General features: G+C 50.8%; 1 protein-coding gene across 1 annotated transcript in view; it reads left to right on the forward strand.

Moving 5' to 3' along the window:
* Positions 1-12,500, forward strand: part of LOC130107729 (filamin-B) — a 139,288-nt gene that overhangs the window by 38,389 nt on the left and 88,399 nt on the right. The window contains 6 exon segments of the mRNA XM_056274456.1: positions 2,463-2,575; positions 2,690-2,825; positions 2,940-3,037; positions 6,523-6,670; positions 9,610-9,728; positions 11,168-11,242. Coding sequence (XP_056130431.1) covers positions 2,463-2,575; positions 2,690-2,825; positions 2,940-3,037; positions 6,523-6,670; positions 9,610-9,728; positions 11,168-11,242 — 689 coding nt within the window.

Consider the following 12,500-nt stretch of genomic DNA (forward strand, 5'->3'; position numbering starts at 1 on the left):
AAAAAACGTGTCGGTGAACTGAGAAGGGAGCTGAAGCACAAAACCGAGCTGGCCGAGCTCCGATGCGAGAATAAGATGGAGCGGTTCACCAGAGGAAATGCGAGGGAGGCGTGCCAGGGTCTCGACACCATGCATGACGGGCAGAGCTCAGAAACCAGCCAACATACAGCGCCCAGCCCCCCGCCTCCTTCCCACGGCAGCTGAGCACCTTAATAATAATGATAATTACATTTCTATAGTGCTTTTCTAGACACCCGAAGCGCTTTAACCGCCACCGGTTGTGTGGCGCCACCTGGGTGGTGCACGGCAGCCATTTTGCACCAGAGCGCTCACCACACATCAGCTTGAGGTGGAGAGGGAGGAACCATTGAGCTAATTACATGGGGAGGGGGGGTAATTAGTTGGCCAGATGGAGAGAGCCAGGTTGGGCGTTTTGCCAGGACACCTGGAGACCCCCTACTCTGTGATAAGTGCCGTGGGATCTTTAATGACCACAGTGAGTCAGGACCTCGGTTTAACGTCTCATATGAAGGACGGCGCCTCCTACAGCTCAGTGTCCCCGTCACCGCACTGGGGCATTGGGATTTGATATTTGTTGTTTTTATTAGGACCAGAGGGAAGACTGCCCCCCACTGGCCCACTGACACCACTTCCAACAGCAACTCGGTTTTCCCGAGAGGTCTCCCATCCAAGTACTAGCCAAGGCCATACCTGCTTAGCTTCCGTCATTTGGCAGAGCCAGGGTACGTGTTGGCAGACACGGCTAATTGTGTCTGTAGGGACGCCCCACCAAGCCAGAGGTAACGGGGATTTGAACCAGCGATCCCCGTGTTGGTAGGCAACAAAATAGACCACTACGCCACCTGGACGCCAGACGGGACATTTTAACACTAGCATACCAGTCAATCATTGAACCAGCCCTCACATTCAACATTGCGTCCTGGTACAATGTCCTCACAAGAATCATCAAGCACACAACCCAGATCACCAGCACCACCCAGACCCAACCCTCAGACCTGTACAGTCACGCAGCAAACAGCCAGACTCCGTCACACCCCTTTCACCACTCCTTTCAGCTCCACCCGTCAGGCAGATGCTTCACAGCACCTCTGGCTCAAAGGAGAACTTGGAAAGCCTTTTTAATTCCCACTGCAGCATCCATTTTAGCCGAGGCCAAGCACATGTCACTACCTTTTAATGCTTTTATTTATTTATGGAGTGGTTGGTTTTAATCTAGTTTCATGTCTTTCATGGGTGTGCTTTTATGTTGTTTGTAAGCCCTTAACTGAAGACCGTTCCTATCAGCGTGTGATGGGCAATAAAGTTGTTTCAGTCTTGACTCCTACATTAGAAATAGATTAAAACGGCCAGCGGGGAGAAGACGCTACTAAAAAGCAGCTTAGCTGCTTTAGGAACGGACTGAAAACAACTGGAGAGTATACGAGGTCCTAAAAGTACAAGAAAATGATAAAACTAACCAAGCTAATGGGATAACGATCAAGTTAGGAGTAGTGCAAATTGCCGTCAGGTCAGCGGCAGCTGGCCAGCACGGGGCGCTGGGGCGCCGCCCCCTTCAAACATCAAGAGATTCCTGGGTGAGGGGCGCCGGCCAAACCATACCTTATGTAGGCTCTCGAACTTGTGGCGAGCAGGTGACCTGAGGCTGCTGTCTGATTGGTTAATTCAGATTTTCCAGGGGGCGCAGTTCTGTGCCGCCCCAGACACGCCCACTTTCACTGGCAGCGAATTGGTATCGTTTTAATGTGTTTTGATCTAATGTGATTGGACAGTTCTCGTGGCTGTCAATCATGTTCACACCCACCACCACGCCTCGTCTCGACTGTCAATCATCCCCCGTCTACCAACCCTGATAAGATCTATAGGCTACAGTGTCCTTCTTAATAACTCTGTGACTGTGTGGACACTAAAGCAGCTGTGAGGTGGGCTGTGCCAAGGTACATTGCTCCCCCCCACCCCAAACATTTTTAGCAGCAGCCGCCACTGGCGCCAGGAGCTAACAGATAAATGGTTATGGAGGCCTCCTCACCGTCAAATTCAGTCATCCTGCAGGTTAAACTCACGTTGTTCCTCCCTTGACAAATGACACAACTTATTCCATAAATGAGCTTCAGGAATGCACACTGGGCTTTGTGTGTGTGTGTGTGTGTGTGTGTGTGTGTGTGTGTGTGTGTGTGTGTGTGTGTGTGTGTGTGTGTGTGTGTGGCGTTTTTGACGGCACTTTGTGAAATTCTTGCAGATTGTGTTTGTACATCTGGGAACTTCTCACCGACACAACCTGTGGACAGCGTGTTGGAAACGCCGCACACTAAATGTGTTGTTGTCGTTCCCTTCCTGTGAAGTGTGCGTAACAGTGGGAGTTCCTTGTAACCCTGGCAACACACTGCTGTCATGTGACGTCCGTGTGGGTCTTTAAAGTGACCTCTGACCTGTTTCTCCCCCAGACTCTAAAGCTATCGTGGATGGGAACCTGAAACTGATCCTGGGTCTGGTATGGACTCTGATCCTGCACTACTCGATCTCCATGCCGGTGTGGGAGGACGAGGATGGCGATGAGGTAGATATTGTTTATTCTGCTGTGGCGACCCCCCGGTCCTCCTAAGGAGCGTCCTGTGACGAGGAGTAGGGACACACAGCGGTTTCATCTGAGTGCTTTATTTTTACTCGCCAGGCAGAGAAGAAGACGCCTAAGCAGCGTCTGCTGGGCTGGATTCAAAATAAGGTCCCCGACCTGCCGATCACCAACTTCAGCCAAGACTGGAGAGACGGCAAGGCTCTGGGAGCCCTGGTGGACAGCTGTGCCCCTGGTAAGGAAGGGTGTGTGTGTGTGTGTGTGTGTGTGTGTGTGTGTGTGTGTGTGTGTGTGGAGACAATGATGGTGTTGTTGACGGTGTCGTTGACGGCGTTGTGGTTGTTGACAGGTCTGTGTCCGGACTGGGAGACGTGGGACAGCGTGAAGCCGGTGGAGAACGCCAGTGAAGCCATGCAGCTCGCCGACGACTGGCTGGGAATACCACAGGTCACAATCCCACCTCCTCCGCCTCCTCCACCCTCTCTGTCGTTTATCTGTCCGGCTTTTCCTGACACTCGTCCCTCCTCCCTCCGCCCTGTCGCTCCTCTCCGTGTCCCCGTCTCCTCCGGCAGGTTGTGTTTCTGGTGCCATAGTTTCTGGATGTGGGGAAAGGGCTTAATAGTGTGAGGTGAGGGGGCGCCCACCTGGTAAGGCTGAGTCCTTACCACAGTGGTGTGGGTTCGAATCTGGCCCAGGCCCCTTTGCTGCACAACATCCTCTGCCTTTCCTCTCTCTCTCTGTCCACTGTTGCTGTCTAAATGAAGGCAGAAAATGCTGAAAAAACAACACTGAAATAATATATTTTCATAATGTGTGTGTGTGTGTGTGTGGTGTTAGTGTGTGTGTGTGTGTGGTGTTAGTGTGTGTGTGTGTGTGGTGTTAGTGTAGATAGCGGGACCGAAAACTAAAGCACTTATGATCCTAATTCTTTTTGGAGGTGGTAGGTATTGTCTCAGAGAGTAAGGGGAAAAATCCCAGAAAATTAAAATTACGCATAATTATGCATAGATATGCAAAATATTCATTTTCTAAAAATGGCTAAAACCCCATTTTCTCGGCATTTCAGATGATTCTGAGCATCTTTGATTTTTTCACCTGTATAAAAAAAGTTTCTGGGACTTGGAAATGTTTTGGCATTATGCAAAATATGCATTTTTGCAAAAATGCACTTATGATCCTCATTTTTTTTGGAGGTGGTAGGTATTGTTCCAGAGAGGACCAGAAAAATAGCAGAAAATTAAAATAATTATGCATAATTATGCAAAATATGCATTTTCTAAAAATGGCTAAAAACCACTTTTCTCGGCATTTCAGATGATTCTGAGCATTTGGGGGGAGGGAGTTGGAGTGGGGGGGGGTTTAGGGGCAGGGGGAAGGCGGTTAGCTGGCAGGACGAAGAGGAGGGAGATTTAGACGGGTGGAGAACCACACCGCTACATTGTAGCGGGGTTCTTCTAGTTGAAATAATAATCCCCGTGTTGTCTCCGCCTGCTTGGGCATCCTTAAGCCTCCTACAGACGGTGGGATTTATCGGTCCGGTAAGTTTATTGCGAGCCACGCGGTGCCAGACGGATCTAAGGAACTTGGGTATGACATCAAGTGTGACGTATGTGGACCAGTGTTTCCCAACCCAGTCCTCGAGGAACCCCCCCTATCCTGCAGGTTCTCGTTGTAACCCTGCATAGGTAGCCCCGCTTGTACTTCCTCAACCAATCATCTCATAGCGCTTAATTGAGCGAGGTGTGCAACATCTGACACAATTCATTGCTGATTGGTTGAACGACTCCAAACGGGTACCTACCCAGGGTTGCAAGGAGCATCTGCAGGGTAGGGGGTCCTCGAGGACTGGGTTGGGAAACACGGATGTTGAAGATGAGCAGATGGGCGGAACTGCCGACAAACAGGAAACTGGTGCGACCGCTGCAGTAGAGACCGGCAGTCGGCGGACTACCGTACGCACAGAACCGATTGGCCGTGTCTGCGGGTGGGAAACCGGATGCAGGCATGTGTCCTGATCACCGCACTAGCGCCTCCTCTGGTCGGTCGGGGTGTCTGTTCGGGGGGGGGGACCCCTGGCGAAACTCCTCCCTGTCAGGTGAAAAGAAGCGGCTGGTGACTCCACATGTATGGGAGGAGGCATGTGGTAGTCTGCAGCCCTCCCCGGGTCGGGCGGAGCAGAGACCGGGACGGCTACGACTGAGGAGGAAGAGGGGGGGAGGGGAATAAACCTGAGGTGACGAATAAGAGAGGAAGAAACGGACGGAGAGATCAACAATAATGTGAAACGACTGCAACCCCCTGAAAGAAGGATTCAGGACGCCCTCATGTGACCCTGGCGTCTGCTCCCTGTCCCTTGTGGACCGTTCGGCTGGTGTCCAGAGTGACACAGCTGGATCAGCCACAGCTGGATCAGAAGGAGCTCGCTTCTGCTCTGAACATCTGGATGTTTCTCGGTCTCTGTGGTTTTCCGGCCACAGTCAACACGCTTGTCACTTCCACAGCCGCTGCTCTCTGCTGCTGGCTCGTGTAAAGCGACGAGGTGGGTTTGAAACCCGCAGAGAAGTGTTGGCCCTGGCGGAAGTGTGTGTCTGTGTGTGTGTGTGTGTGTGTGTGTGTGTGTGTGTGTGTTGGGGGGGGGGGTTAAACAGGACGGACTTGTGTGTTTGTCGATGAGGCGGCTCCTCTTGTTTTCAGTCACTACATTGTCACTGAGCATGCCCAGACTCACACCTCCACACACACACACTCACACACACACACACACACACACACACAGGCACACACACACACTCACATAGCCCGACCCACAGACACTACATGGAAATACACACCTTTCACCAATTCTTCTTTTAATTACAAGAGGAAATCCCTGTCCTGCCTGCTGCTGCCTGTTGTCACATGTCACTAGATGGACAGATGTATAGATCAGCAGACACACACAGACAGATGGACAGACAGGCAGATAGACAGAGACACAGACAGGCAGGCAGACAGACACACAGACAGGCAGACGCAGACAGATGGACAGACACAGACGGTATAGATCGACAGACACACAAACAGATGGACAGACACAGATGAACAGGCAGAAAGACAGACAGACAGAAAGGCAGACAGACAGACACACAGATGCAGACAGACAGGCACACACACAAACAGACGGACAGACAGTGGCAGACAGACAGGCACAAGCACACAGGCAGGCAGACAGACAGTGACAGGCAGACAGACAGACAGACAGACAGGCAGACAGACAGACAGTGACAGGCAGACAGACAGACAGACAGGCAGACCGTGACAGGCAGACGGACAGACAGACAGTGACAGGCAGACAGGCAGACCGTGACAGGCAGACGGACAGACAGACAGACAGACATGTTCATGTCCCTCTCTGGTTGGTCAGCAGTCAGAAGGTCTCACAGTGCAGCGTGGTCGGTGTCAGTCTACCAGCAGTCTACATTTGACTCTAACAACACTTCAGTGCCAACGTTTCAAACCTGCTGGAGGAAACCAGAGACGCGAATAAGAACCGCTGTGACGTCTTTAGCAGAAATCACAGCTGTGGTTCAAAGACCAGACACTCGAACCCCAAAACAATCCAGAGACGTCTGTCTGTCTGTCTTTATGTCTACCCACCTACCTGTCTGTCTGTCTGTCTGTCTTTTATTTCTCATGCATTGGTAGGTGTGTGACGTGTCTATAACTTGTCTTGCTTGTCACTTTTCTACTGCAGATAATGCTAAAACATTGGCCTGGTTAAAAACTGGAACGGTGCCCTCTCTCTCTCTGTCTCTCTCTCTGTCTCGCTCTCTGTCTCTCTCTCTGTCTCAGATTCAAATCTGCTTTTTTTAGCATGACAAATATACATTTGTATTGCAAAGCATTTTCACACAAAGGACAATGGCTCTTTCTGTCTGTCTGTCTGTCTCCAGGTGATAGCTCCGGAGGAGATCATAGATCCCAGTGTGGATGAACAGTCGGTGATGACGTATCTCTCCCAGTTCCCCAAAGCCAAACTCAAACCCGGAGCTCCGCTCAAACCCAAACTCAACCCCAAGAAAGCCCGCGCCTACGGACCAGGTACACACACACACACACACACACACACACACTTTACATGAAGTAAATAAAGCCTAAAATACAAATGACATCATTTTCTGTATTTTATTCTTATTAATGGTTTAATGACCATTAATGATGTTTAGTTCTTATTAATAGGGTTTAATGCCATTCTCTCTGAATGCTGACCCCTAGTGTTCAGCAATATGAATAACAACAGATTAAAGCAAGCAAGACCAACAAATTCAACTGCAACGGTACTGACAGAGGGAAGCCGTCCCTAAGATATTTTAAAAAGTTTAAAAAGTTCATCAACATCTAAACAAAATGTTGCTGAGGAAATAAACCCTTCAAACCCGCCTATCCAGTTGGTGTTGGAATGTGAAGGGTTAAATAAAAGAAGTCCCTTTGTCTCCCCGTCGCAATTTTGCGCGTCTGCAGTTGCTAGGAAGAAAATGGCATTCTTTCTGCTTTGTGATTGGTGGGCCAAAATTGACCAATCATATATTCCCTCTGAATGGGTGGGCTTTGTTATCGCTAGCCATATGAAAAGTTGGCGCAAAAACAAAAAAACCCGCCAGTAAACTAGCTAGCTAGCTAGTTAGCCATACCTAGTTAGCCGGTCGATTCACGATGGGAGCCGCGAGTAACGGCGCCGCTAGCAAAGAGGAGATCGTTGCGAATTTGTTATCCGTGGCGTTTTCACGATGAACTTTTAATGAAAAGTTGGATTTGCACTGGCGTCTTATTCCACGTTTAATTTGTTTTATGGTTTATTGAAAAGTTCCGTCCCGACCTTCGGCAGGTAAGGAGGGTGGGGCTTCCCGATGTCGACTTGTTGGTCTTAAAGAAAAGGATGTATTTCTTCTCATCTTGTCACCAGCGGATCATTTTCTTGAGTCTAACGTTTCTTTAATTTTAATGGGTCTCTTGATGAAAGGTTCATATGTTATGGTGGTGTCATTGGAAGTAGAACTTTCCCCGACCGTTATGTCGTTCGTCCATTTTGGGTCGTTTGCTAGTCCGAAACCCGCCGTCCACCCTTTCTATCTTTTCTGGAGAGTACTAGGTGTTTGTAGCTACAGCGTTATAAAGCTTAGTGGTTATTCTTCAATAAGCCCTGTGATGACCTGGCGGCCTGTCCACGGTGTCCACCCGCCTGCCACCTAGTGGCTGCTGGGATAGGCTCCCGCATCCCCGCGACCCTGATAAGGATAAGCGGTTTGGATAATGGATGGATGGGCAGGCTGCCCTGCCTACTGTTTCATGCTGGCCGCCGCTGCCACTGTTTTCTATACACGTTAGGGTTTATTTGGGGGAAATGGGCATCATGCAGAATTACCGGTCAGTCTATCTGTACATTTACCAACTCAGCGGTCGCTACGCGCATTTACTGTAACATATATGTTTAATAGGCCGCTGTGACCGTCCAATAATTTTGGTTGACAAGTTTGTTCGGGGTGGCGCAGTGGTTAGCGCGGTCGCCTCACAGCAAGGAGGTTGTGGGTCCGAGTCCCGGGGTAGTCCAACCTTGGGGGTCATCCCAGGTCGTGATTTGTGTGGAGTTGGCATGTTCTCCCCGTGTCTGCGTGGGTTTCCTCCAGGGGCTCCGGTTTCCTCCCACAGTCCAAAGACATGTAGGTCAGGTGACTCGGCCGTACTAAATTGCCCCTAGGTATGAATGTGTGTGTATGTGTGTGTGTGTGTGTATATGTCGGCCCTGTGATGGCCTGGCGGCCTGTCCAGAGTGTCTCCCCGCCTGCGGCCCAATGACTGCTGGGATAGGCTCCAGCATCCCCTTTACCCCGAGAGCAGGATGAGCGGTTCGGATAATAGAGGGAATGGAATGGATGGATATTACTCGTTTGTGGTGGTGGGTTCCCAAAATGCCATGATCGCTGTCCAGGGGTCTGAAGTGTCTGTCACTAATGGTTGCTTGGCTGTCATGGTGTGTAAGTTTACATGACATTTTGTTGGTTTCGTGGCGGGGGCGGGGGGGGGGGGGCTGCCATGCATTTTGCACATAGTTCTGCATCCCAGCCCGCTGTCACCACATTCTGCTGAAGTCGCCACACAGCTTGTGTGAGGATGTGATTATTTGTAAGGAGGAATTGCATTTTGTTTAGAAATAAGTTGTTTTGTTGTTTTGGTGAGAACTCTCACTCTCTTCCTGCTGTTTGCTCGTTGCGTTGCTTAGGCTGGATTAGCGTCGTATTCATTTTTGTTTCAAAGCTATAATTGTCATAGCTAACTTGTGCAGTATACTATAGGACAGGACACGGTAAGCTAGGCTGGTAGTTTGCTTTCCCCCCCCCCTGACGAGCGAAGGGGGGGGGGTCAGAGGGCCAAGGCTGAAGAGTCACGGTTTGCTACTGGGTATTTCTGTTTGAAATTTGTTATAGTTTTGCTTCAGGAAAAGTCGATATCTCACACTCGGAGCACCAACCGAGCATGCTAGGTCCTAGAAGATTACGCATCTCCTCTCCAACACAGATAGCCACCTGCCGTTACTTTGTTTTCCACTGGACTGAAATTAATTTCCCCCTCGGTTGTTGTGCTGTTGGGGTCATTGTTTGCTGCCTGTTTTTCCAGCCGTCTGAGTTAAAGAGTGGAAACGCTGGTGAGGCTGACAATATGAGGAAGTACCCAGAGGTTAACGCCAACAATACACTCGGGGTCCTGTCTGAACCAGTCCATTCACTGAGGCTAAGAGCAGGATATACCTGGACATACACACATGTACATACAAAAGTCAGGGTACATTTGGAATGTGTGTGTATTTTCTTTTGCACATTTTATATCAAGCGGGACACACTACTCAAACCCATGTGGCTTCACATCTCAATTAGTTGTACAAAAATACTAATAGTAGTAATACCACTAAAATTAGAAGTATACTGATAGAATTAGGACAGCAAAGCACTTCAGTAGTTTGTTCTCTCTCTCTCTCTCTCTCTTAGGTATCGAACCTACGGGGAACCGTGTCCTGCGGCCAGCAGTCTTCACCGTGGACACCTTCAGTGCGGGTCAGGGTCAGGTGACCGTCTACGTGCAGGACCCAGAGGGCAGGAGAGAGGAGGTACGCGTGGCCTTTACTCGTCCGCATTCTCCTTCTAACTCTCATCCTCTTCCCCCACCCTCCTTCAAGCACCCCCCCCCTTACCCTTTTCCTCCCCCTCCTTCGCTTCCTGTCCACACAGAAAGGAAGTTTGTTGAACATCCTCATCCTTTCTCTCTCTACCTCGTTTTGTTGTTCAGCATGCGGAGCGACAGCAGCACGGTAAACATGAAGTAAAATCTTCCCCCTGGAGCTGATTTTCTCCCTGCCAACAGCTTTCGGTATTAAAAGCACCATGTCTCTTGGATCTCGGACCGCAGCTTTCACAATGAACCCGGGGTATTGTAGGACCAGTTGGATCCGTTTGGAAATGGTGGTTTTTTGTTTTGCTTCTATATTTAACAATCAAGAATGACCCTTTAGTCAACTGGTTAGCGCAGTCGCCCTTGGTGCGGGCGACCCGGGTTCGCGTCCCGGCTGCGGCGGTTCCCAGCTGCCCCCTGAATTCGCTATATTGGTGTCAGAAGTGGGATGGTGAGACCACGAGGCCATCGGAAGCGCATGCGCCCAGAGCCGTGAGGGAGCTGGTATGCCGAAGCCGCAGGAAGGGGGTAGTGTGATGATCACGAATGACTAGACTGGCTAGCGCGTTGGCTAAGGGGTTGGACCCTTTAGTCGGCTGGTTAACGTAGTCGCTCGTGGTGCGGGAGACCTGGGTTCGCGTCCCGGCTGCGGTGGATTCCCAGCTGCCTCTGAATTCACTACATTGGTGTCAGAAGTGGGATGGTGAGACCACGAGGGCATCGGAAGTGCGTGTGCCCAAAGGCGTGAGGGAGCTGGTATGCGTTACTATGAAACCCACTGCATTTCTGGGCACTCTGTTTCTGATTGGCCAGTACTCGTACCCGTTTTCCGCGAACTCTGCCTCGGATTGGCTAGTACTCGTCGCCTCCGTTGGTTAGGTTGGCTAAGGTTAGGGTGGGGTTAGGGATAGGGTTAGCCCATCAGAGACAGAGTAGGGGCGGGTCTTCCTAGTCTTGCCCAGAAAAGCAGTGGGATCCGTAATAACACAGCTGGTACGCTGAAGGAGGGGGGTAGTGTAACGATCACGAATGACTAGACTCGCTAGCCCGTTGGCTAAGGGGTCAGACCCTTTAGTCGACTGGTTAGCGGGGTAGCCCATGGTGTGGCGGATTCCCGGCGGCCCCCTGAATTCGCTGCATCTAAATTCAGATAACAATCAAGATTGACATCACTTCCGCAATGATAACGAAACTTTCCTTTGATGCGATTCCTCATCTTCCGTTCTGCATTGTGTTGTTTGCTTTACATACGACCGTGTTACTCTTATTATTCTCCGTGTGAAGTCTGAGTCTACTGGTGTCTTCTAGGTGTTAACTGTTACACCGTGTGACCTGTGACAAACGCCTTCATTTGTGTGTGTGTGTGTTGTGTTTCAGGTGAAGGCGGTGCCCAACGAGGGGAAGAAGACGTACAGCGTCACCTACGTCCCCCAGGTCACAGGCCCTCACAAGGTCAGACACCCAAACTCTCTCTTTTCAAGCATCGTGTGACCGACGGATGTGTGAGTCCGTCTGTGTGTGTGTCCATCAGCTAGTGTTGTGTGAATAAACGGCCTCTGTGTCCAAAGGACGCGACAAGATGATGTCATCACAAGACGCCAATAATGATTGTTCGGTGACAGCAACTAGCCGGTGCTAACGTCCGGGGAAGAGAAGTGGACAGTTTAAGACTGAGTTTAAATGAGTGTTTGGGTGGCGTGGCGGCCTATTCCATCGCCTACCAACACGGGGCTCGCTGGGTCGAACCCCCGCGTTACCTCCGGCTTGGTCGGGCATCCCTACAGGCACAATTGGCCGTGTCTGCGGGTGAGAAGCCGAGGTGGGTATGTGTCCTGGTTGTTGCACTAGCGCCTCCGCTGGTCGGTCTGGGTGTCTGTTCAGGGGGGGAGGGGGAACTGGGGGGAATAGCGTGATCCTCCCACTCGCCACGTCCCCCTGGCGAAACTCCTCACTGTCAGGTGAAAAGAAGCGGCTGGTGACTCCACATGTATGGGAGGAGACGCGGTAGTCTGCAGCCCTCCCCGGATCGGCGGGGGGGGGGGGGGGCGGAGCAGCGACCAGGACGACTCGGAAGAGTGGGGTAATTGGATGGGTACAATTGGGGAGAAAAATGGGGAAAAATCCCAAAAACTCATCCCGCTTTAAATCAGATTTCCTGTTTTGAGGCCACGTCTCCAGTCAATCAATAAATCTCTTTTTCCAGGACTTTCTTCATCAGTTCGAAACTGTCGCAGTCTGGTTCGTGCACGGCACATGTGCACGCACACACACACACACACACACACACACACACACATGTGCACACACACACACACACACACACACACATGTGCACGCCTCTCCCACACACACGCACACACACACACACACACTTAGCGAAGTTAATTGCACCCAGGTGGTCCTCGTTAACCAGACAAGGCCTCCCCTAAATCTCCCCCCAAACCGATGCCCAGACCACAGCCCGCCTGCCGACCACATGGTTTGACTGGCTGACGCTCCCATCAAACACGGCGTTCCCACCGGAGTGTCTCGGCAGCCTCCTGCCGAGCGACGCCCGTGAAGACCGACCGTAGGAGGAGGCGGAGAAATACGCTGACGATACAAAAACAAAATCAGCTTTTTTTATTTTTATCAGTTTGTCTTCGTGTTCTAGTTGTGAAATCCGGCGTCACGTGTGGCGTGGACCGGGCGGAGTGCATGTTAAGTCCTT

The sequence above is a fragment of the Lampris incognitus genome, chromosome 2, assembly GCF_029633865.1.
Source record: "Lampris incognitus isolate fLamInc1 chromosome 2, fLamInc1.hap2, whole genome shotgun sequence".
NCBI lineage: Eukaryota > Metazoa > Chordata > Actinopteri > Lampriformes > Lampridae > Lampris > Lampris incognitus.